The sequence below is a fragment of the Arachis hypogaea genome, chromosome 20 (genome assembly GCF_003086295.3).
Source record: "Arachis hypogaea cultivar Tifrunner chromosome 20, arahy.Tifrunner.gnm2.J5K5, whole genome shotgun sequence".
In the NCBI taxonomy this organism is placed as follows: domain Eukaryota; kingdom Viridiplantae; phylum Streptophyta; class Magnoliopsida; order Fabales; family Fabaceae; genus Arachis; species Arachis hypogaea.
Window position 1 is genome coordinate 114,476,064 of NC_092055.1, and position 23,083 is coordinate 114,499,146.

At 35.3% G+C, this 23,083-nt stretch overlaps 3 protein-coding genes and 1 non-coding gene across 4 annotated transcripts; 2 read left to right on the forward strand and 2 right to left on the reverse strand.

Annotated features, from left to right (window-relative positions):
* The first annotated feature begins 3,228 nt into the window (after positions 1 to 3,228).
* LOC112788621 (small nucleolar RNA R71) lies at positions 3,229 to 3,336 on the forward strand. Its single transcript, XR_003195979.1, has one exon. It is a non-coding gene; the product is annotated as a small nucleolar RNA R71 (small nucleolar RNA).
* Positions 3,337 to 13,599: 10,263 nt separating this feature from the next.
* On the forward strand, positions 13,600 to 15,598 carry LOC112782684 (probable gamma-secretase subunit PEN-2). The gene is made up of 2 exons (XM_025825190.2): positions 13,600 to 14,216; positions 15,244 to 15,598. Exons 1-2 carry the CDS (start codon positions 13,931 to 13,933, stop codon positions 15,402 to 15,404), a joined length of 447 nt encoding a protein of 148 aa, XP_025680975.1. The 5' UTR covers positions 13,600 to 13,930; the 3' UTR covers positions 15,405 to 15,598.
* Positions 15,599 to 15,702: 104 nt separating this feature from the next.
* On the reverse strand, positions 15,703 to 16,961 carry LOC112782683 (germin-like protein subfamily 3 member 4). Its single transcript, XM_025825189.3, has one exon. The coding sequence runs from the start codon at positions 16,573 to 16,575 to the stop codon at positions 15,871 to 15,873; it is 705 nt and encodes a 234-aa protein (XP_025680974.1). The 5' UTR covers positions 16,576 to 16,961; the 3' UTR covers positions 15,703 to 15,870.
* Positions 16,962 to 17,823: 862 nt separating this feature from the next.
* Positions 17,824 to 21,705, reverse strand: LOC112782682 (probable polygalacturonase). The gene is made up of 5 exons (XM_025825188.3): positions 20,965 to 21,705; positions 20,077 to 20,197; positions 19,520 to 19,694; positions 19,196 to 19,266; positions 17,824 to 19,084 (listed from the first exon to the last, which is right to left on the reverse strand). Exons 1-5 carry the CDS (start codon positions 21,421 to 21,423, stop codon positions 18,447 to 18,449), a joined length of 1,464 nt encoding a protein of 487 aa, XP_025680973.1. The 5' UTR covers positions 21,424 to 21,705; the 3' UTR covers positions 17,824 to 18,446.
* Positions 21,706 to 23,083: the final 1,378 nt, after the last annotated feature.

Genomic DNA, 23,083 nt, shown 5'->3' on the forward strand with positions numbered 1-23,083 from the left:
GGATGATGGAGCGTTGGATGAACTCCAACCATCCTCTAGCCACAGGCTTGAGATCCAGTCTTCTTAGTTGAACCGGCTTGCCTTTGGAGTCAATCTTCCATTGAGCTCCTTCCACACATATGTCCATGAGGACTTGGTCCAACCTTTGATTAAAGTTGACCCTTCTAGTGTAGGGGCGTGCATCTCCTTGCATCATAGGCAAGTTAAACGCCAACCTCACATTTTCCGGGTTAAAATCTAAGTATTTCCCCCGAACCGTTGTAATATAATTCTTTGGGTTTGGGTTCTTACTTTGATCATGGTTCCTAGTGATCCATGCATTGGCATAGAACTCTTGAACCATTAGGATGCCGACTTGTTGGATGGGGTTTGTTAGAACTTCCCAACCTCTTCTTTGGATTTCATGTCGGATCTCCGGATACTCATTCTTCTTGAGCTTGAAAGGGACCTCGGGGATCACCTTCTTCTTGGCCACAACATCATAGAAGTGGTCTTAATGAGCTTTGGAGATGAATCTTTCCATCTCTCATGACTCGGAGGTGGAAGCTTTTGTCTTCCCTTTCCCTTTTCTAGAGGATTCTCCGGTCTTAGGTGCCATCAATGGTAATGGAAAAACAAAAAGCTTATGCTTTTACCACACCAAACTTAAAATATTGCTCGCCCTCGAGCAAGAGAAGAAAGAAGAGATGAAGAAGAAGAAGAAATGGAGGAGAGGGAGAGAGAGATGTGTTTCGGCCAAGAAGGGGAAGAGAGGGTTGTGTTGTGTGAAAATGAGGAGGAATGGAGGGCTATATATAGGGAAGAGAGGGGGGTAAGGTCTCGGCCATATAGGGTGGGTTTGGGTGGGAAATTGATTTTGAATTTTGAAGGTAGGTGGTGTTTATGAGGTAGGTTTATGGGGAAGAGTGGATGGATGTGAGTGGTGAAGTGGTGATAGGGAAGAGAGATTGAGGTGATTGGTGAAGAGTTTTGGGGAAGAGTGTTTATGGGATTGTGTGAAAGAGGGGTGAGAAGAAGTGAGTGGAGGTAGGTGGGGATCCTATGGGGTCCACAGATCCTGAGGTGATCCTGTGGGGTCCACAGATCCTGAGGTGTTCAAGGATTTACAACCTTGCACCAAATTAGGCATGCAAAATGCCCTTGCACACAACTCTGGGCGTTCAGCGCCAAATTGGTGCTTGTTCTGGGCGTTGAACGCCCATTTGTTGCCCATTTTTGGCGTTGAACGCCAGAACCATGCTTGTTCTGGGCGTTCAGCGCCAGCTCTTCTCCAGGGTGCAATTCTGGCGTTCAAACGCCCAGATGCTGCCCATTTTGGGCGTTCAGCGCCAGAACCATGCTCTGTTCTGGCGTTGAACGCCAGCTAGATGCTTCTTACTGGCGTTTAAACGCCAGTAAGGTCTTCCTCCAGGGTGTGATTTTTCTTCTGCTGTTTTTGATTCCATTTTCAACTTTTATATTTATTTTGTGATTCCACATGATCATGAACCTAATAAAACATGAAAGAACAAGAAAAATAAAATTAGATAAATAAAAATTGGGTTGCCTCCCAACAAGCGCTTCTTTAATGTCAATAGCTTGACAGTGGGCTCTCATGGAGCCTCACAGATGTTCAGAGCATTGTTGAGACTTCCCAACACCAAACTTAGAGTTTGACTGTGGGGGCTCTGGTTGACTCTGTTTTGAGAAAAGCTTTTTATGCTTCCTCTCCATGTTTATAGAAGGATAACCTTGAGTTGTAAACACAAGGGAGTCCCCATTCAATTGAAGGACTAATTCACTTCTGTCAACATCAATCACAGCTCTTGCTGTGGCTAGGAAAGGTCTTTCAAGGATGATGAATTCATCCTCATTCTTCCCAGTATCCAAGACTATGAAATCAGCAGGGATGTAAAGGCCTTCAACCTTTACTAACACGTCCTCTACTTGTCTATAAGCCTGTTTTCTTGAATTGTCTGCCATCTCTAATGAGATTTTAGCAGCTTGCACCCCATAGATTCCCAGTTTCTTTATTACAGAGAGGGGCATGAGGTTTATCCCTGAACCAAGGCCACACAGAGCCTTTTCAAAGATCATGTTGCTTATGGTACAAGGTATTACGAACTTTCCAGGATCCTGTTTCTTCTGAGGCAATGTCAGTTGATCCAGATCACTAAGTTCATTGGTGAACAAGGGAGGTTCATCTTCCCAAGTCTCAATACCAAATAATTTGGCATTCAGCTTCATGATTGCACCAAGAAACTTGGAAGCTTGCTCTTCAGTAACATCCTCATTCTCTTCAGAAGAGGAATACTCATCAGAGCTCATGAAGGGCATAAGGAGGTTTAATGGAATCTCTATGGTCTCTAGATGAGTCTCAGATTCCTTTGGTTCCTCAAAGAGAAACTCCTTATTGATCACTGGACGTCCCAGGAGGTCTTCCTCACTGGGATTCACGTCCTCTCCCTCCCTTACAGGTTCGGCCATGGTAATTAATTCAATGGCCTTGCACTCTCCTTTTGGATTCTCTTCTGTATTGCTTGGGAGAGTACTAGGAGGGATTTCAGTGATCCTTTTACTCAACTGGCCCACTTGTGCCTCCAAATTTCTAATGGATGACCTTGTTTCATTCATGAAACTTACAGTGGCCTTAGATAGATCAGAGACTAAGTTTGCTAAATTAGAGGTATTTTGTTCAGAGTTCTCTGTCTGTTGCTGAGTGAATGATGGAAAAGGTTTACTATTGTTAAACCTATTTCTTTCACCATTATTAAAGCCTTGTTGAGGCTTTTGTTGATCCTTCCATGAGAGATTTGGGTGATTTCTCCATGATGAGTTATAGGTGTTTCCATAAGGTTCACCTAAGTAATTCACCTCTGCTATTGCAGGGTTTTCAGGATCATAAGCTTCTTCTTCAGAAGATGCCTCTTGAGTACTGTTGGATGCAGCTTGCATTCCATTCAGACTCTGAGAAATCATATTGACTTGCTGAGTCAATATTTTATTCTGAGCCAATATGGCATTCAGAGTATCAATTTCAAGAACTCCCTTCTTCATAGGCGTCCCATTACTCACAGGATTCCTCTCAGAAGTGTACATGAATTGGTTATTAGCAACCATGTCAATGAGTTCTTGAGCTTCTGCAGGCATTTTCTTTAAGTGAATGGATCCACCTGCAGAGGTATCCAATGACATTTTAGCTAATTCAGACAGACCATCATAGAATATGTCCAGGATGGTCCATTCTGAAAGCATGTCAGAAGGACACTTTTTGGTCAGTCCTTTGTATCTCTCCCAAGCTTCATAGAGGGATTCACCTTCTTTCTGTCTGAAGGTCTGAACATCCACTCTAAGCTTACTCAGCTTTTGAGGAGGAAAGAACTTGGCTAAGAAAGCCTTGACCAGCTTATCCCAAGAGTTCAGACTATCCTTAGGTTGAGAGTCCAACCATACTCTAGCTCTGTCTCTCACAACAAAAGGGAAAAGCATGAGCCTGTAGACTTCAGGATCTACTCCATTAGTCTTGACAGTATCACAGATCTGCAAGAATTCAGTTAAGAACTGAAAAGGATCTTCAGATGGAAGTCCATGAAACTTGCAGTTCTGCTGCATCAGAGAAACTAATTGAGGTTTTAGCTCAAAATTGTTTGCTCCAATGGCAGGAATGGAGATGCTTCTTCCATGTAAATTGGAATTAGGTGCAGTAAAGTCACCAAGCATCCTCCTTGCATTATTATTATTATTTTCGGCTGCCATCTCCTCTTCCTGTTCGAAAATTTCTGAAAGGTGCTTGTTGGATTGTTGTAATTTAGCTTCTCTTAGTTTCCTCTTCAGAGTCCTTTCAGGTTCTGGATCTGCTTCAATAAGAATGTTCTTGTCCTTACTCCTGCTCATATGAAAAAGAGGGACAGAAAAATAATAATAATAGAGATCCTTTTTGCCCAAGCATAAAGGTTCCCTTATGTGAGTAGAAGAAAAGAAGAAGAGAAAATCTGAACTCAGAGAGAGAGGGTTCGGATTTTTGGTGAGATGAAGTGTTAGTAGATGAATAAATGAATAGAAGGAGACGAGAGAGAAGGAGAATTTTCGAAAATAATTTTTGAAAAAGAGTTAGTGATTTTCGAAAATAGTTTTTGAAAAAGGTTAGTAATTTTTTTAAATTAAAATCAAAAATTAAAATAATTAGTTAATTAAAAAGAAATTTTGAAAAAGAGGGAAGATATTTTCGAAAATTAGAGAGAGAGAGAGTTAGTTAGGTAGTTTTGAAAAAGATAAGAAACAAACAAAAAGTTAGTTAGTTAGTTGAAACAAATTTGAAAATCAATTTTGAATAGATAAGAAGATAAAAAGTTAGAAAAGATATTTTAAAATCAAACTTTGAAAAAGATAAGATAAAGAGATATTTTTGAAAAGATATGATTGAAATTAGTTTTGAAAAAGATTTGATTTTTAAAATCACAATTAATGACTTGATTCACAAGAAATCACAAGATATGATTCTAGAACTCAAAGTTTGAATCTTTCTTAACAAGCAAGTAACAAACTTGAAATTTTTGAATCAAAACATTAATTGATGATGTTATTTTCGAAAATTATGATATAAAATTAAGAAAAAGATTTTTGAAAAATATTTTTATAATTTTCGAAAATAAATAAGAAAAATGAAAAAGATTTGATTTTTGAAAAAGATAAGATTTTTAAATTGAAAATTTGATTTGACTCATAAAAACAACTAGATTTTAAAAAGTTTTGAAAAAGTCAACTCAAATTTTCAAAATTTATGAGTGAAAAAGGGAAAGATATTTTTTTTTTTGATTTTTGAATTTTTAATGATGAGAGGGAAAAACATGAAAAAGACTCAATGCATGAAAATTTTGGATCAAAACAATGAATGCATGCAAGAATGCTATGAATGTCAAGATGAACACCAAGAACACTTTGAATGTCAAGATGAACATCAAGAACTTATTTTTGAAAAATTTTTAATGTAAAGAAAACATGCAAGACACCAAACTTAAAAATTTTTCATGTATAGACACTATGAATGCAAGAATGCATATGAAAAACAAGAAAAGACACAAAACATGAAAACATCAAGATCAAACAAGAAGACTTACCAAGAACAACTTGAAGATAATGAAGAACAATATGAATGCATGAATTTTTCGAAAAATGCAAGATGAATATGCAATTGACACCAAACTTTCAACTTGACTCAAGACTCAAACAAGAAACATGAAATATTTTTTATTTTTATGATTTTATGATTTTTTTTGGATTTTTCGAAAATTATTTGAAAAATAAAAATAAGGATTCCAAAATTTTTAATATGAATTCCAGGAATCTTGCAATCTTAGTCTAAAGCTCCAATCTGAGGGTTAGACATGGCTTAATAGCCAGTCAAGCTTTAGCATGAATATGCGAGTAATTCATTCAATTTTAGGCCAAAACCTCAGTCCAAAAGAATTTAGACATGGCTTTATAGCCAGACATGCTTCAACATGCTTCATGAAACACTAGAATTCATTCTTAAAAATTCTGAAGAAAAAAAATAATTTTTGAAAAGAATTTTTATTTTTTCGAAAATAAGGGAGAAATTTTTGAAAGATTTTTTTAAAAAATTTTTGAAAATAAAACAAAAAGATAATTACCTAATCTGAGCAACAAGATGAACCGTCAGTTGTCCAAACTCGAACAATCCCCGGCAACGGCGCCAAAAACTTGGTGCACGAAATTGTGATCTCAGGCAACGACGCCAGAAACTCTGTACGCACGTCTTAATAAATCGTTTTTCATTCACAACTTCGATACAACTAACCAGCAAGTGCACTGGGTCGTCCAAGTAATAAACCTTACGTGAGTAAGGGTCGATCCCACGGAGATTGTTGGTATGAAGCAAGCTATGGTCACCTTGTAAATCTCAGTCAGGCGGATATAAAATAGTTATGGAGTTTTCGAACATAAATAATAAATAGATAGAAAATAAGGATAGAAGCACTTATGTAATTCATTGGTGAGAATTTCAGATAAGCGTATAGAGATGCTTTCGTTCCTCTGAATCTCTGCTTTTCCGCTGTCTTCATCCAATCAGTCTTACTCCTTTCCATGGCTGGCTTTATGTAAGGACATCACCGTTGTCAATGGCTACTTTTAATCCTCTCTGGAAAATGGTCCGATGCACTGTCACTACATGGCTAATCGTCTGGAGGCATCACCCTTGTCAATGGCTGCATCCTATCCTCTTGTGAAAATGGTCCAAATGCTCTGTCACAGCATGGCTAATCCTCTGAGGTTCTCGATCATACTGGAATAGGATTCACCCTCCTTTTGCGTCTGTCACTACGCCCAGCACTCGCGAGTTTGAAGTTCGTCACAGTCATTCAATCCCAGAGTCCTACTCGGAATACCATAGACAAGGTTTAGACTTTCCGGACTCTCATGAATGCCGCCATCAATCTAGCTTATACCACAAAGATTCTGATTAAGAGATCCAAGAGATACTCATTCAATCTAATGTGGAACGGAAGTGGTTGTCAGGCACGCGTTCCTGGGGGAATGATGATGATTGTCACGTTCATCACATTCAGGTTGAAGTGCGAATGAATATCTTAGAAGCGGAATAAGTTGAATTGAATAGAAAAACAGTAGTATTTTGCATTAATCTTTGAGGAACAGCAGAGCTCCACACCTTAATCTATGGAGTGCAGAAACTCTACCGTATGAAAATACATAAGTGAAAGGTTCAGGCATGGCTGAATGTCCAGCCCCCAAAACGTGATCACAGGATCAAAAATACAATCCAGGATGTCTAATACAATAGTAAAAAGTTCTATTTATAATAAACTAGCTACTAGGGTTTACAGAAGTAAGTAATTGATGTATAAATCCACTTCCGGGGTCCACTTGGTGTGTGCTTGGGCTGAGCTTGAATGTTACACGTGCAGAGGCTCTTTCTGGAGTTGAACGCCAGGTTGTAACGTATTTCTGGCGTTCAACTCTGGTTTGTGACTTGTTTCTGGCGTTTAACTCCAGACAACAGCGTAGAACTGGCGTTCAACGCCCTTTTATGTCGTCAAAACTCGGCCAAAGTATAGACTATTATACATTGCTGGAAAGCCCTGAATGTCTACTTTTCAACGCAATTGGAAGCGCGCCATTTTGAGTTCTGTAGCTACAGAAAATCTACTTTGAGTGAAGGGAGGTCAGAATCCAACAGCGTCAGCATTCCTTCTTCAACCTCTGAATCTGATTTTTGCTCAAGTCCCTCAATTTCAGCCAGAAAATACCTGAAATCACAGAAAAACACACAAACTCATAGTAAAGTCCAGAAATGTGAATTTAACATAAAAACTAATAAAAACATCCCTAAAGGTAACCAGATTCTACTAAAAACATACTAAAAATAATGCCAAAAAGCGTATAAATTATCCGCTCATCAGGGACATATTAGTAATTTTAGGCATAAAATCAAAATTAAAAATTACTAATTAATTTAATGAAGGGTAAGAAGGTCTTTTAGGAAACATATGAGGGTAAAATAGTGAAGTACACTAGTGGTGAAAGTGTCAATAAAAGCCTAAAGAAAACTAGAAAAACAAAGTTATGTACAAAAAGGGTAAAATTGGAAATGTACAAAAATTTCAAGAACAAAATGGCAAAATGTGACAAGGCTGAGATATTTTAAGAAAGGACCGGGTACAAATTTTATTTAAAAAGAAGGACAGAGAAGTCCCTTAGAGATAAAGTTTATTGAGATGTGTCGCGGAAAAAGTACTGTAAACCCCAAGGTACTAGAGGTTGTTTGGAGGTGGGTATTTACCCACTGATTGCTAAAACTATGTTTCCTCTTTGTGCGTATATTATGGCGTCAAGCTTTGCGATGATTGCCTGTTGTCATGGACTGGTGGTATGCTTAACTACATCGACACGTATACACGGACGGACGCAATCGGGAAACTATATCTAGGACTAGTTCCTAGGTAACGTCGGGTTGCGGGTAGTCAACCGACGCATGAGCTCATGGCCTGCATAGGACTAGACATGCATCATACTTGGTTGCTGCATTATCTATGTTTGTGGTTGCTTACTTGTACCTGTGATTGTATTTTGTCTCAGTGTACTGTACTTTGTGTTTGTTTACTATTCTGCTATATACTTGTGCTTGTACTTGTTTGTGTGACTTACTGACCTAACTACGCGAAGTCTTAGACTTAGGCTGCAGAACCCCATAGGATTCCTGTGTAGTACCCTGCTGAAAACCTTAGGTTCTCACCCCCTTACATCCTCATTCCGCAGATACAAACTAGCGAGATCTTCTTTGAGTTTCCAGCCTTGGGACTAGTGAGCAGCAGTAACATTACCGGAGGGTCAGAGTGACTTCTCTTACTTCCACACAGTACTTTCGTGTTTCTTTAGCTACCAGGGATCGATGACCAGCAGTAGTTATATTAGTAGCAGTAGTAGTTGTCTTTGTCCTCGCTTTGTATAGACTTTTAGAGGGCTATGTGCTTTTGTAAATACCTATATAAATAAGTTAGGATAGGTCCCAGACTAGGGTGACTCTTGTGAGTCGAGGCCTGTTATGATGTACTAAATGAGCCTTCGGGCATATATGCATGATATTACTATATTTTCTGTATTTTCTATGCTTCATGTATATATTATCTATTTAACTATTATCTATTTCCTTATATATATCTGACACACGATCTTGATTAGCGCTACAGGCTCATATTTATATACTTAATATAAGGTCTAGAGTCTTTATGAAAAGCCGTGTAGTAGCGCCTAGCGGCTAGCATTGGTCATGACGTGCTAGAAGTTGGGTCGTTACAGTTTTCTTCTCTTGTGTCTCTTCATAGTCAGATTCAGAATCAAATTGATACTCAGAATCAGTTTCACTTTCTAAAAAAGAATCCAATATAATAGTTTTTTTTTTGTTGCTTCTTTTTTTCCTTCTTTTTTCCCTTCTTTTCTTATTTTCCTTTCTCCCTCATCTATGCTCTTCTTATGAGACCCTAAAATAGAAAATTATTTAATTAGAACAATATATTTTAAATAATTATACCAAAATTTAAAGATATGATTTCTTTTCAATTACCATTCATCATTTGCCTCACGTTCTATCTATTTAACCAGCGTCTTCCTTGTCCAATGTGCCACCCACGGTGGTCCAAGAATTTTATCTGGTGGGCTATTGATGTATTTTAACTCATAAAAATATATAATTATAAGTGCAAAGAGACAGCCATCAACTGCATATATTTTTTTTCAATTTGTGCCCTATGATTTCTGGGATGAGAAAGTTAAACACATGAGCAGTTCAATTCCATTCTTGAATGGTGTTCACATGAAGAATTGGTAACATGTGAACTGGAGAAATTTTGCTTATTGTTGTTAGTAACAAGAAGCATTTCTGGATTAATAAAATGAATGTTCTCTTGAATTTCATCTTATTTTCAGGTCCATCCACACCCATCTCAATTAAAAACTATCAAAAATGTCAAAGAAGAACTTTTGAAGTCTTTAAGAATTTTCTTTTACTCTTCATTGATTTTTTTTATAGACAATTTTATTTGGAAAGAAATTCCCTACAACAGCAGAAAAAATATTTTAATAATACAAAAGTAATGTAAAAAAATACCAAAATTTGATTGATAGAATAGATTACAAAAGGAATTTTTACCAGATGCTTTTAAGTTAAGAACATCCCTTATCTTATTAGGAGTGATCTTGATTTTTCCGTACCGTATGTCCAGGGAGCTTTTATACAAATCGAACGAATTAGCCAGTTCTCTCAGCAGTTTATGGGTCACATTCAAGTCCAGGATATGTCTCATCGCACCAAATTCCAATTCATCCACAAGATTTTTCTTTTCATCACTCATTTTGCTGAATATATCTTATATCAATCTTGTGGAGTACCACAAATCATGAGTTTTCTGTAAATAAATGAAAATTATGTTATATAAGTATATTTATACAACAAAATAGAGTTGTTTTAACATATATATGCTTATGTTATATACTGGTGCTTTCTTTTTTGGGATGCTCTTCTCAACAATTTTTTTTATTGTATTTTTTGCTGTAAAGAATAAAAATTTACGTTAATAGATAACAACACTACATTAACTCATGAAAATCACTTAACCATGCACAAAATGAAATCAAAAGCACTGCAACAACATTCTATGGCCTAATTACACTAAATCCAGGACAAAAACACTAATTGCACCTCAATTCAATCTAAATGCACCAAAAGTACTTACTGATTACTTGCCACAAACTCAGTTTAAAGCATGCAAATCACTCAAACATGCACAAAAACACATGAAAATCACTCAAACATGCACAAAATGACAATAGAATCACTACAGCAATATTATATGGCTTAATTACACCAAATCCAGGACAAAAATACTAATTGCACCTTAATTCAGTCCAAATGCACCGAAAATATTTACTAATTACTTGCCACAAATTCAGTTCAAAGCATGCAAATCACTCAAATATACACAAAAACACATGAAAATCACTCAAACATGCACAAAATGACAACAAAATCACTACAGCAATACTAAATCCAAGACAAAAACACCAATTGCACCTTAATTCAGTCCAAATGCACCGAACATATTTAATGAGAGAAGAGGATTAGGGTACACACACATGTATGTATTAGCATAGTCCACTTTGTAACTCTAAAAATAATATCGTGAAAGAAATAATAAAAGATGCTGGATTCGTGCAAGTAAAATTTACATCCTCATTTGTATATGATATAATTTCGCCATTAAAATATACTAATAAACACATATTAGCTTTCATAGCTTCAAAAAAAAAACCTTTTGAACTTTAATACTCTCACATTTAAAAGACTTCGAAAAAAAAAAATCAAACTTTACTTACATAAAAGAAAGTGAATGAGAATGTATTCATTTTGTAGGATTAACTTCTTTATATAGGAAAAAAAATTTAACTGATCTTCAGTAAAAAAATAATAAAATTTTATACATAATAATATTAAATTATTATCATAAAGTGTGTTTCTCGCAGTATACGAATCTCTGAAAATATTAGGTCAAATTATCTTTTTCATTTAAAAAATAAAAAATTACCTCACGCTATATGAGGGTTAATTTTGGATATGACACCTAGTCTGGTGTAACGCCTAGTTATGAATGTTATGGGTGTTTTACACTGTTGTGACGGCGGTCAGTTGACGAGAAGAAATCGGATGGTCCGATTTCTGAGAGGTGGAGGGAACACAAATCGGACCGTCCGATTTGTGTTGGGCTGACATTTTGGTCACAAAGAAATCAGACCCACTAATTTCATGCAAGCTGAGTTCAATTCTTTCTCCAATGAAATCGGACCCAGTGATTTCAAGTGTGCAGCACAAAATTTTGTATGGGCTATGAAATCGGACCGAGTGATTACTGGTGTGCAGAACGAATTTTTTGGTGGGCTATGAAATCGGACCCACCAATTTCTTGAAAAAAATATTTTTTGGCTGGCCATGCCACTAATCGGATTATCCGATTTTAGTTTTCAAAAAAATTTGAACGAGCAAGAAAGTGTCAGATGGTCCAATTTCAGTTTTATATATACCAACCCAAATGCCAAGCCATCCTATTCTTCTCACCCCCTTCTCAGCAAATCTCTGAAGTCATCTCTGCTCTTTATCTTTTTCTCTATTATCATGGATGATAGAGTGTTGTTAAAAGTATATTATCATAGTCAAATTTTATTACAAAAATTTGAAGGAGTAAAATTTGTGTGTGAAAATTCATTAGATATTATAATTCCATTCACACTATCATTTGAAGAATTAAAAGATGTAATTTGTGAGAAGATGGATCTCAAATATCTAGGAGAGTGTCGTGTATTCTGTACAGATATCCTATATCTGTATTTGGTGGGTTCGTTCAATTTCAAACGAAATACGTGACCGATGAAGCAAGCATGCAAGAAATGTTTTCAGTGTATCTAAAAAGTCGGTCTCGAATATCGTTCATCGAACTGTATGTTGAGTTCGAGCAATCTGCGGCGGATCGAGATATTGAATTGGAAGATTACAACAGTGATAGTGAGGAAGAGTTTGAAAATAACTATAAAGTGGTTGATCCGGGTGTAGGCGAAGATCAAGCTGACGATGCTTTGGCGCAGATGTGGCGGATGTGGCAAATGCACTAGCAAACCAGCAGCCGTTTGAGAAGCCGACTTTCATGCAGTCGTTGGATTTGGAGGTCATGCATGCACCGAAATGTTCTCAATATATAAATGCAGATATATAATAATTTATTATTACAATAAATTTATTAATAACAATTAATATTAATTACTTTATTTCTTTATCATACCTACACATTTTAATAACAATTATTACTACAATCTATTAATAACAATAATTAATTTACTATCATACATTGTACCATAATCTTAATAAAAATTATTATTACATTAATATCTAACATTATCTCTATAATTATTTACTACTAATCCCTAAAATTATTTTAATTAAATTAAAATATTTAAAAATTATTATTACACTAATTTCTAATATTATCACCATAATAAACAATTAATCTCTAACATTATCATTATAATAAACTACTAATCTTTAACATTATAACTATTATTTTAATTAAATTAAAATATTTTAAAATAAAAACTTATATAATTAGGATGATTAAGATAATTAGTAATGTGGAGTTTCGGACGATTAACGTCTTTTATTCTCCTTCTTCTTAGCATTGTTAAAGGTTAGTGGTCCAATATTTTTTTTTCAAAGGTTGGATTTCATTTCATCAACGGAAAGTGAAGGTGGTGGGATTGGAGAATGAAAGTGAAAGTTAAAACGAAAGTGAAAGTTGGGGAATAGGGTATTCAATTTGGAGAGTATACAAGTAGAGGGACTTGGTAGCATGCATGCTTGACACGTGGCAGGGGGATCGGACGGTCCGATTTGTATACCTTTCCAGCCTCTAATCGGACTGTCCGATTACTGTGCTTCAAATCGGACCGTCTGATTTCTTGATCACAGCTGTCACATCTGCGTGAAGTACCCTACACTCACTTAACCCTGTTATACTCCATGTTTCTCCCAATATCAAAAATAAAAAGGTGCCATATGAGATGCAATTTTAAAATTAAAAAAAAAATTGAAAAATTATTACAGTATGGATGACCACTAACCCTTTATCCAATTAAAAGGTGTTTGGATAATACAAACATTTAATGTAGACGGTGCCATCTTTTCCAAAACTTAAAAAAGCTAATCCTGTACCGCTATAAATAAGGCTTCATAACCTTACGTACAATACACAGCAATAATAAAACAAATATTCTTTCTCTCTCTTTCGTAGAGGAATGTTAGGGGCCAGCAACTTTTGTGATTTGTAATCATCAAATAGCCATCAATAATGGTTTTAATGGTATGAGATTTTATCCAATGATTCACTTTTCTTTACTAGTTACATGCTGGCCAAAATTTAACAAAGTTGCTAGCCTCTTTTCCCTCTTTCTTACATTACAAAACATTTCTTTATTTTCTCTCTTCATATACTACTAGAGAAAATTATAGTATGAAAGACATGTTATAATATTTTACTGTACGCAGTGAAGTTCAACAAAAATTATATATGGAAGACATGTCATAGTGTTTTTTTTTTTTTATTTATATTTGGATCTTTTAAATTTTATTTTAAAAAATAAAATGTAATTTTTCACAGCTTATTTCATAGATAGAATAAAAAAATATAAAAAAATTATTTAAAAATAAAAAATTATACTTTATTTTTTAAAATAAAAATTCAAAATTTTAAATTTTTTATTGATCTAACTTTAAGACGAACACGTTGAATCCTGAATCAGAAACGAATAGAAAGAATTGGCTGGAGGAAGCGTAGGTGAGTGACGGTAGAGTGCAGAACCGTTGATCACGGTGGAGATGGAAGCACCGCAGTCGCAGTCACAGATGCAGGTGCAGGTGCAGTTGCAGGGTAACAGCAGCTCCAACCCCAACCCTAACCCTGATCCTAGCCCGATTCGGAGTACGGGGGGAATTTGGCCAACAATCGACGGACCTCTGGGGCTGTCGGAGGAAGAATCAGTGAGCTACGCTCGGCGGTTCTACAAGTTCGGGTTCGCACTTCTTCCTCTTCTTTGGGCCGTTAACTGCTTCTACTTCTGGCCCGTCCTTCGCCACTCTCGCTCCTTCCCTCGCATTCGCCCCTGTTCGTCTCTCTCTCTCTCTCTCTCTCTCTCTCTCTCTCTCTCTCTGTTGAAATTGTTATTGCTCATGAACTGTTTGATCTTTTGTTATGCTCTTTCACCCACTTGCGATTTGTTCGTACTAGTTAGTGAGATAGTGTTTCCTAATCACTTAGCCGAAAGTGTCTTGGCATCTTTGGTTCCTCCACTTACCTGTTGCTAAAAACATAGTTTTTTCGAAAAAGAAAGGTAGGAAAATATTCAATGTTCTGACATGTTGGAAATTTGAAAGCAATAATAGATGCAAATGCAAATCAGGGAAAAAATTGCATATGCAGGGTGCCTGCGACCAACCTGATTCTGTTGAAACTATGTACATTTTGCGGATAATCCCTCATGTAATGGTCCTTTTACTTTCTCCATTGGTTATCTTTGCCTGTTGGTATATCATGATTTGGTTGGTTGCAGATAGCAAACTACTTGAAAAGAAATCGTTCTTTGGTGAGCCACCTTTTTTTTTTTTTTTGTCAGTCTGCAATATGATATGGGAGGTCATAAGAGCAGTAAACTAGGTATCTGAAGGAATATTGATGATCTTGGGATGTAAAAATGCAATATAAGTGCTTGACATTCACTCCCAAATCTGGGGTGAATGTTGTACCAACCGGAGTACACACAAAAATTCATTTAGCATCATGCTTCACCCTTCTAACAAGTCTGGCATCAATGTTCTCATAAGCATGACAGTATTCCTTGTGTAGCGACTAGAGTGCCTAACAAATTCTCGTTGTAGGGGAAGAACGATGTATATTTGCTTCAAGTTTATATCTGAAATTGATAATTATAAAGTAGTGACTTAGTGCTGTCTATAATAAATGGATTGGATTTAGAAAGCTCTCATAGCTTCATATCTGGAAGTAGGTCTGAGTTTTGCTTTATTATGACTGGATTGTTGAATCTATTTCAACCGTTTTTTGTAATTTTTTCATTAAATTTTGTCGCCATGTTTCTTTTTGTAGTTGCTTTAATTTATCAGATATCCTTATGCAGATATTGTAGGATCAGCAGTTGGGTTCACAGTATTCTCGGCGCTTCTCTGTACCTGGGCTCTAACATTTTCGCTTGGAGGGGAACGCCTCTTTGGGCCGGTCTGGGATCAATTGGTTATGTACAATCTTGCTGATAGGTTAGGTTTAACAGCCTGGAACTAGTTGTGTTGTGTGTGGCACCTCTAGGCCTTTAATCACGATGGAAGAAAATATGTTGATGCCTGTATCTAGTTACTTGGATTTATACTTACTGAGACATTGATTTAGGGTTTCAATGTTGTGGATTTATTATTGAAGCCAAATATGATACATAAAAGCAATGTTATTTTTGGTGAAGTAAAAGCAATGTTTTGGAAGAGAATGTTCATGCTTTCCTAATCGCCTATATATACACAGCTTGTAATTAATTTCTAGACTTAATTATGTCATTCCATTCAAATCTTGCTTTGACATGTAACAGTTTTTTTGTAAAGGTCTCTTACTTTAATGATGGAATACAAATGTGAGCTCATAATGCACACAAGACCACAACAAGCATATCAAACCATCAATATAAATATAACTAGAGTGCAAGAAATGAACTGTCTGTGAAAAATTCATGGTTCATGATGTAACATTCATTCAATGGCTAACTGTATATGATCTCTAGTATTTGTGAGGCCAAATCAGTAGTGCCATGATGAAGTTCTAAGTCAGAAAATGAGGTTATGAGTTTCCGCTTTAGGTTCTCTACCGACTCCAATGTGGTCTCAGAAGGTGTAGAAGCACTGAGGGAGCCCAACCCTGGATTCTGGCTATTGAAAACAGAGAAGATAACTGCCGCAGCTGAACCGCGATTCAGAAAGAAGTGGAACAATCCTTTAGGGATCACAAACACATCGCCTGCTCTCAGAGACTTTTGGAAAAGCTGGTTTTGCGTATCAAGAAATGCTGCTGCCAGCACCCCTTGGTTGACATAGATCATCTCGGTGGCTCTCGGATGATTGTGAAGGTTTACCATCCCGTCCACTTCAATGTCAATTCTACTAATCGAGATGCCAACCGTGTTAAGGCCGGGGAACTTGGAAGCACTAACTATGTTCATTGAGGAGCCGAAGAAATTGTCTCTAGGACCAGCCCTTGTCAGTTCTGCGGTCTTGAAATCCTGAGCAGTGTTGTTGTCTTTACTCTTGCAGGGTAGTCCATTGATGAATATGGTTTCCTTTTCTGGCAAAGATGTCGGGCATGTATCTTGTAGATTATCACAATCTGCTGAGCAAACATGGATGATGCAGGTAAAAGGGGTCGCAATGAAGAACATGAAGAAAAAGGAAGAACATAAATTCATACTCATGTTTTGATTTAATTCCCCACTAATAAGTCAATATTTTCCTGCTGTAGTTTTTCTCCACTAGTAAATAATGGTGGTGTTCCAAATTATATATGTACATGAAGATATTGATATATACATATTAGTGTTGATATGTATGTGAAGAGAGTCTTCAAGAATGAGTTTTGGGGTTGCAAGAAATACAAGTTATCACATTCTTGGAGTTCACTGCTGGCTTTGGTATTAATATGATTGTGTGAAGGTGCATTTGCTTGGATTGAAAGAAAAACCATCCACTCTATTGGGTCTAGTAGAAGTGCTTGTATGATGATGCACCGAAAAGTAGCTATCTAGGGAATTAGGGATACTGATGGGCTTGAGTATGTGCTTATTTTCAAATGGTAAACTTTGAATCAGATAATGTGTCAATTTTGTTAAGCCCTTCTCTGTGTTTTATTAAGCCCAACCCTAATACATTTTCACCATCACTCTTTATACCTACCCCTCTTTTCCTACCTGTGTTGCCAACTTGCCATCATCTTCTCTAAGAACCAGTTTTGGCTCTATATTATCATTGCCAAAACTGTTTTTACGATAATCACACCTAAAAAATAACATTAAATTATACAGTTACACGATATTATGTACATTTATCCATTGGTAAAAATATAGATCAACTTTAATGAAAATAAGTGTTATTTATATTATTTAACACTCCACACTCCTGTATTGTATAAAAAATGACAGAAGTTTCCTAATAAACATGACACAAACACAAATCTTTCTTTAAAAGAGGTTAGTAACAAATCAAAAGTATAATTTAAAAGAAGGGCAATATTTCCAACTTTTAATTTTGATATTGGAGAGAAAATAGTATTTTACAGTATTATTAGAATATGTGTTTACCCAAGATGTGAAAGATATAAATTTAGCCCTTAAATGTATGTACTTGAATTTGATAATGCACAAATCTAACACTCATATTTGTGTATTTGAATTTTATTTAAAATTTTATAATACACAGATATGAAGAATCAGACCCTCAGATTTCATTCTCCTCCTCTTCCCTCAATAAATCTGATCGTCTTATTTGTTTAGTAATAATTTGAAAAAAATTAACTCCATATCAAGAAAAAATACTAACCCTTCTACCAACCTAGCATTACACACCAATTTCCTCCGTATAACAAAAATGAGCCAAATATTTCCCAATAAATAAATAATAATAAAGAATATAGAAGTTCCTCATTTTTAATTTCATAAAAATAAATATAGAAGAGAAACTCAATAACCATATTTAAAAATTGGAAAGGTAGCAGTATTGTTTCTCCCTTACAAAGTAAATGCACTAGTACATGTCATCTGATCTAATCCCAACACATGAAACATAAAGCCATGTTCCATCTCCATTATTAAAATTTCTCATGAGTATACCTTTTTCTATTTAAAAAATGATTTTCTATGATCCAAAAATTTCATACATTCAGTGTACTCAACCGTGGGAACTCTTCCAATGAAAAAAACAGCCTATACAAGAGTAATAAACAATTATTAAAAAAAAAAAAAAAAGCAGCACTAGCAGAAAACTCATTTCATCGGTCACATCCCAAAGCCTAACTCAACAGCCACCAACCATGGCTAAAAAGGGGTCACATACCAATAAAAATTGGTACCCTGCACGTTCCAATCTCAAAAAACACCGATCAGATCTTGTGCCCATGCCACCCATGGAAGGAAGATGTCACATTAAATTAGGCTTCATTCAAAATCCCAATTCAATTTAGCTCATTTTTACTTATCCACCAAGATTCTGATTTCTGCATTAGCAAGGCTCATTCGTAGTCTCGTACTTCTTCAAGTAATTTGTGTAAAACCGTTGGGTTTTTTACCCATTGTCAAGAAGGTGAACACCATGATGAATCACTGCTAGTGTTCTTTAAATCGGGGCATGGAAGAGGAAACACCTTGGTGGCAAAACCAGATATATATTCACAATGCCATTTTATGGATGCGGCAATTCCATGCAGTGTGATATTCTTGAAGCATAAGCCTTCAAATGATGACCCCTCTATACCTTCTAAAACCGGTGCTTTGGTCGAATTCACACTGACAATGTTGCTTATAGAGATGTCCTTAAATCTTGGAACAGCATTTGGATCCCACCCATCATCAGGGTGATCATTTGAACCTCTACTGAACCTAATTGGTATCTTCACTCTTTCCATTTTTATGTTGCTTATGCTAACATTGGATATATAGCCACCTCTACCCTTATCGGATTTCATGCGAACACCAGCTGCAGAATCCCACACATGTAGACCCTCAATTGTTATATTCGAAATTCCTCCGGACATCTCACTGCCTATTCCAACTCCGGAACAAGTTGGGGTTGTGCCTGAGACTCTCCTCACTATGATATTTGTGCTAGGATGCGCCATGGTGATTCCATATTGATCCCAACCACTCTTGATGGCTACTAGATCATCTCCACTTTCTATGTAGTTATCTTCTATGCATACATTGGTGCTTGAGTCTGTATCATCAGGAAGGAAAACTCACTAGACTATTGCTTGATTTATACTGAACATTTTGTCCTAGATTTCGTGCATTACTAAGGAAATGGATAGGGAAAAAATGGACAAACCTGGGTCTATGCCATCGGTATTTGGGGCATTAAGAGGAGCCAAGATTGTCATCCCTTTGATCACAACATTTCTGAAACAAAGCAATCTTGTCAATTAAATCACTTTCCCAAGTGTTTGTTGTCCAAAAGCCAAATACAAGGAAGCCACAATTAATTTTAGTTTTAAATTGATGCACTTAAATTGAACTTGCTACAACTCCAATTGTGCACAATGCAGAAGATCCCCAATCAGTTGAATTGAAACATTGGTGAATTCAACTAAAAATACATTAGAACTTAGAACACACTATAGCAGAAGAGACAAATAGCCAAAAAGGATGGTACCTGCAGTAAACAGGATGAATGGTCCAAAAAGGAGAATTTCGAAAGGTGAGGTTTGATATGAGAACATTATCGGAGTTAATTAGTTCAAGGAGGTGGCCTCTTGTGTGCTCCAATGTTCTGTTCCACCAAAGTTCCCACCACATCTTCCCTTGACCATCAACTGTCCCATTATCTCCTACATAAAACAAAACGTAAATATTTACATGTCTAATAAAAAAAAAAAATTGTGAGATTCACCAGTTTAACCTTCAATTTATTGTTTCGGGGATTTAAGCATTTTCTGACTTTTTTAAAAAAGGACATGAATATACCTATTAACTAACCCCCTTTCGACATTTGGTCTTCAAACCTGCTTTTTCTGCGATACATAGGTCCTGTCCCACACGTTACGGTGTCCGTGCTCTTGGCCACTAGCACCAATCACGGGACCCTTTATTTAAAACTATTTAAATAACCCCCATAAAAAGAAAGAAAAAAAAACCTACTTTTTCCTACTTAATTTGTTGTTAAGAAAAGTAATTGAAAGTAAAAAAGGAAAATAGGTTCACAAGTTTTACCTGTGATGATAACATTCTTGAGTCCATTTGCATGTATAAGGCTAATATGTCTTCCTCCTAACCTCTCTCTTCCTCTTCCATAAGATGGCAACGGCTCAATTATAGGCCATTCTTTTACGTCCTGGCAATTGAAAATTTTAACATTAAACAACTAGCAGTTCTTTCAGCAATTGGCATAATTAATTAATCAATTAATTAACACAAAGCTAAAAGCCTAAGGACAGAATAAATAAACAAAAAAGACCCACCAAGGATCAAGGTACAGAAGCATTATTATTTGGACGGTTCCATGTGATTGTTAATCCTAACCATATATAGTGAAAGAACAAACCATTCAAAAAGCTAAATCCCGCAGAAAGCTCCAAGAAAAACCGAAAATCATGTGATTTTCTTACAATTAAAAAAAAAGAGTGACTCAAAGATCAAGAACATTCGTTTTTTATGAGTAACTTTTTAGGCCCACATTAAATGAAAAGGGACAGAAAGCGAAATCACATGCAGATCCCTGAGCTGGTTTTGATGAATTCGCACATAGAAAGTAGAAAAACACCATTTTAATTATAAATATTTGGGTTAGGTTCATCTAGTGTAGTTAAATACAGTAGTAATAAACAAAAATAAAAATAGAAGACGTAGCTATTTAATACTTTATACACTGAAATTAAATAAATTTACTTTCCAGGAGCTCCCGTAGCAAGAGCCATTTCACGTAAAATACTATTACGATAAACATAACTGCAACTTTAATTCAGAAATGGGCATATATAGCAAGATTAACAGTAAAAAAAAAAAAAAAAAAAAAAAAAAAAAAAAAAAACAGAGACGAAATCAAAGTTGATAAAAAACAAAGAAAAGAATGTGAAGATCGAAAAAGTGGGGACACCTGACCTGAGAGGCCAAAAGAAGAGCACCTTGGTTCAAGAAAAGGGTGAAATCAGAGGTGAGATTGAAGGGAGCGGTGAGCCAAGTTCCGTTAGGGATATTAAGCTGGGACCCACCACGGTGTTGAAAGCGCTGCATGTAGCGAATGGCTCTCCTGAAGGCTTCGGTATTGGATGTTTTGCCGTCGCCGACGCCGCCGAAGTCCTTGATGGACATGACGAGCTTCCTCTTTGGAAGCGCCCTGAAGAAACCGGAGCATGTGATCGGATCCGATGCGGAGGAGGAAGGGACGGGTCGTTGCGGGCGAATGAGGGCCCAGTTGGGAGGAAAGAGGTAGGGAGTGGTGGTGGAGAGCTGAATGGAGAAGATGGCGATGAGGGTGAAGAGGAGAAAGAGGATGGACCATGAGGGTCTTGCACATGATCCTATCGTCACGCTTTGAAAGTTTGTTTTCTCCGATTCCATATCGACGGAGGAGTGGGCTGTGGCGGTGGCGAAAGGGATACGTGTATAGCTGATGGTTTTGACTTTTGTGGTGAGAGAGGTGCCCAAAATTGAGAGAATTTGTTTCTTGAATCTCCTACGGAAGGAGTGTGGGGTGGATGGGTGGGTCCGGCTTTGGAAATTCACAGAAAATACTTCTCAGACGGTTTTGTCTCCTGGGGTCTTCTAACTCTTTCCCTTGTACAACTGTACAACCATTTTGTTTAGAACAAGGTTATACGAGGAATAAAATTTATTATTTTTGTTCGATATTTATTAATTTTAAATATTATAGACTAAATTTTAAATTTTAATAAGTATAAATTATAAATATAAAGTATTATCCAAAATATTAGTTAATATTAATACAAATGATTAATCTTTAATATTTTTATTTATTATTTTATACGTTAAAAATATAGTTAAGTACGATTTTGGTTCATGTCGAAAACTTTTTTCGTTTCTAACCTTTTTTTCATACAAAATCGTTATTAAGGTTTAAAATCAAGTTTTAAAATTTTTCATTTTACTTAAATATTAAAATTTGGATCAAACAAGTATTTTACTTTGTTCTGACAGTATAGATTATGTATGACATAAAAGATTTATAAAATCAAACTACTTTTAAAAAAAAGTCCTAAACTGACAAAAATCTCCGACTAAGAAGGCCAATATCTCTGTAAACAAAAAATCAAATAATAAGATTTTTAGTTATTATCTTTACATTAAAAAAGTCTAATTTTTATTAATAATTAATTTTAATATTCATTATTTAAACTTTAAAATAATTTAACGTGTATACTTTTACATTTAATTAGGTGTTAAGTCTGTTGCACAAATAGAAATAATTAACTTTTATACTTGCTATTTAAAAATAATATTTTTTTTCTCTATGTATATAAAAATATAATTAGATATTAGTATAAAAAAAGTATACTACTAGTTATAAAATTAACTCAAAATTAATTTTTTTTAAACAATTGAATTTTGATTCTAACTTTTAATTATAACATTAGTATTCTTTCTAAATTATATATAATAAATATTTGAAAGATGAGAAATAAAAATATAGATTAAAAAGATAAGCGATAAAAATTTAAAAAATATGTATATAATAATAATATTTTTTATTTAAATTATATTATTTTGTTAATTTTATTTTCTGTAAAACAGAAAGGTAGAAAAAATAGAGAATAAAAGAAAGAGAGAGAAAGATAAAGATGAAGAATGAGAGTGAGAGTGAGAGTTTGTTAATTTTAGAAGAAAAATTTTATTTTGAGTTGTCAAATTACTAATATAAAATATAAAATATAAAATATAAAATATATATAGAGTGAAAATGGTAGAGAGAAATAGAAAAATGGAGAAAGGTAGATGAAATAATTTAGGAAGGAAATTTATTAATTTTGGAGAAAAATATTTTTCTCAATTTTAATAAGAGAGTGTCATGTGACACATTTGGTTATTAAATTAGATAGTAATATATGATACATAATATAGGTATATTTCAATTTTAATTTTAATACAATTAAAGAATGTCATGTTGCACATTTTGATTGTAAAATAAGTAATTAGTCATTGATATTGATAATGATATATAAAAGAGATAGAGTGGTTGAATGAATGAAAGAGATAGAGAAAA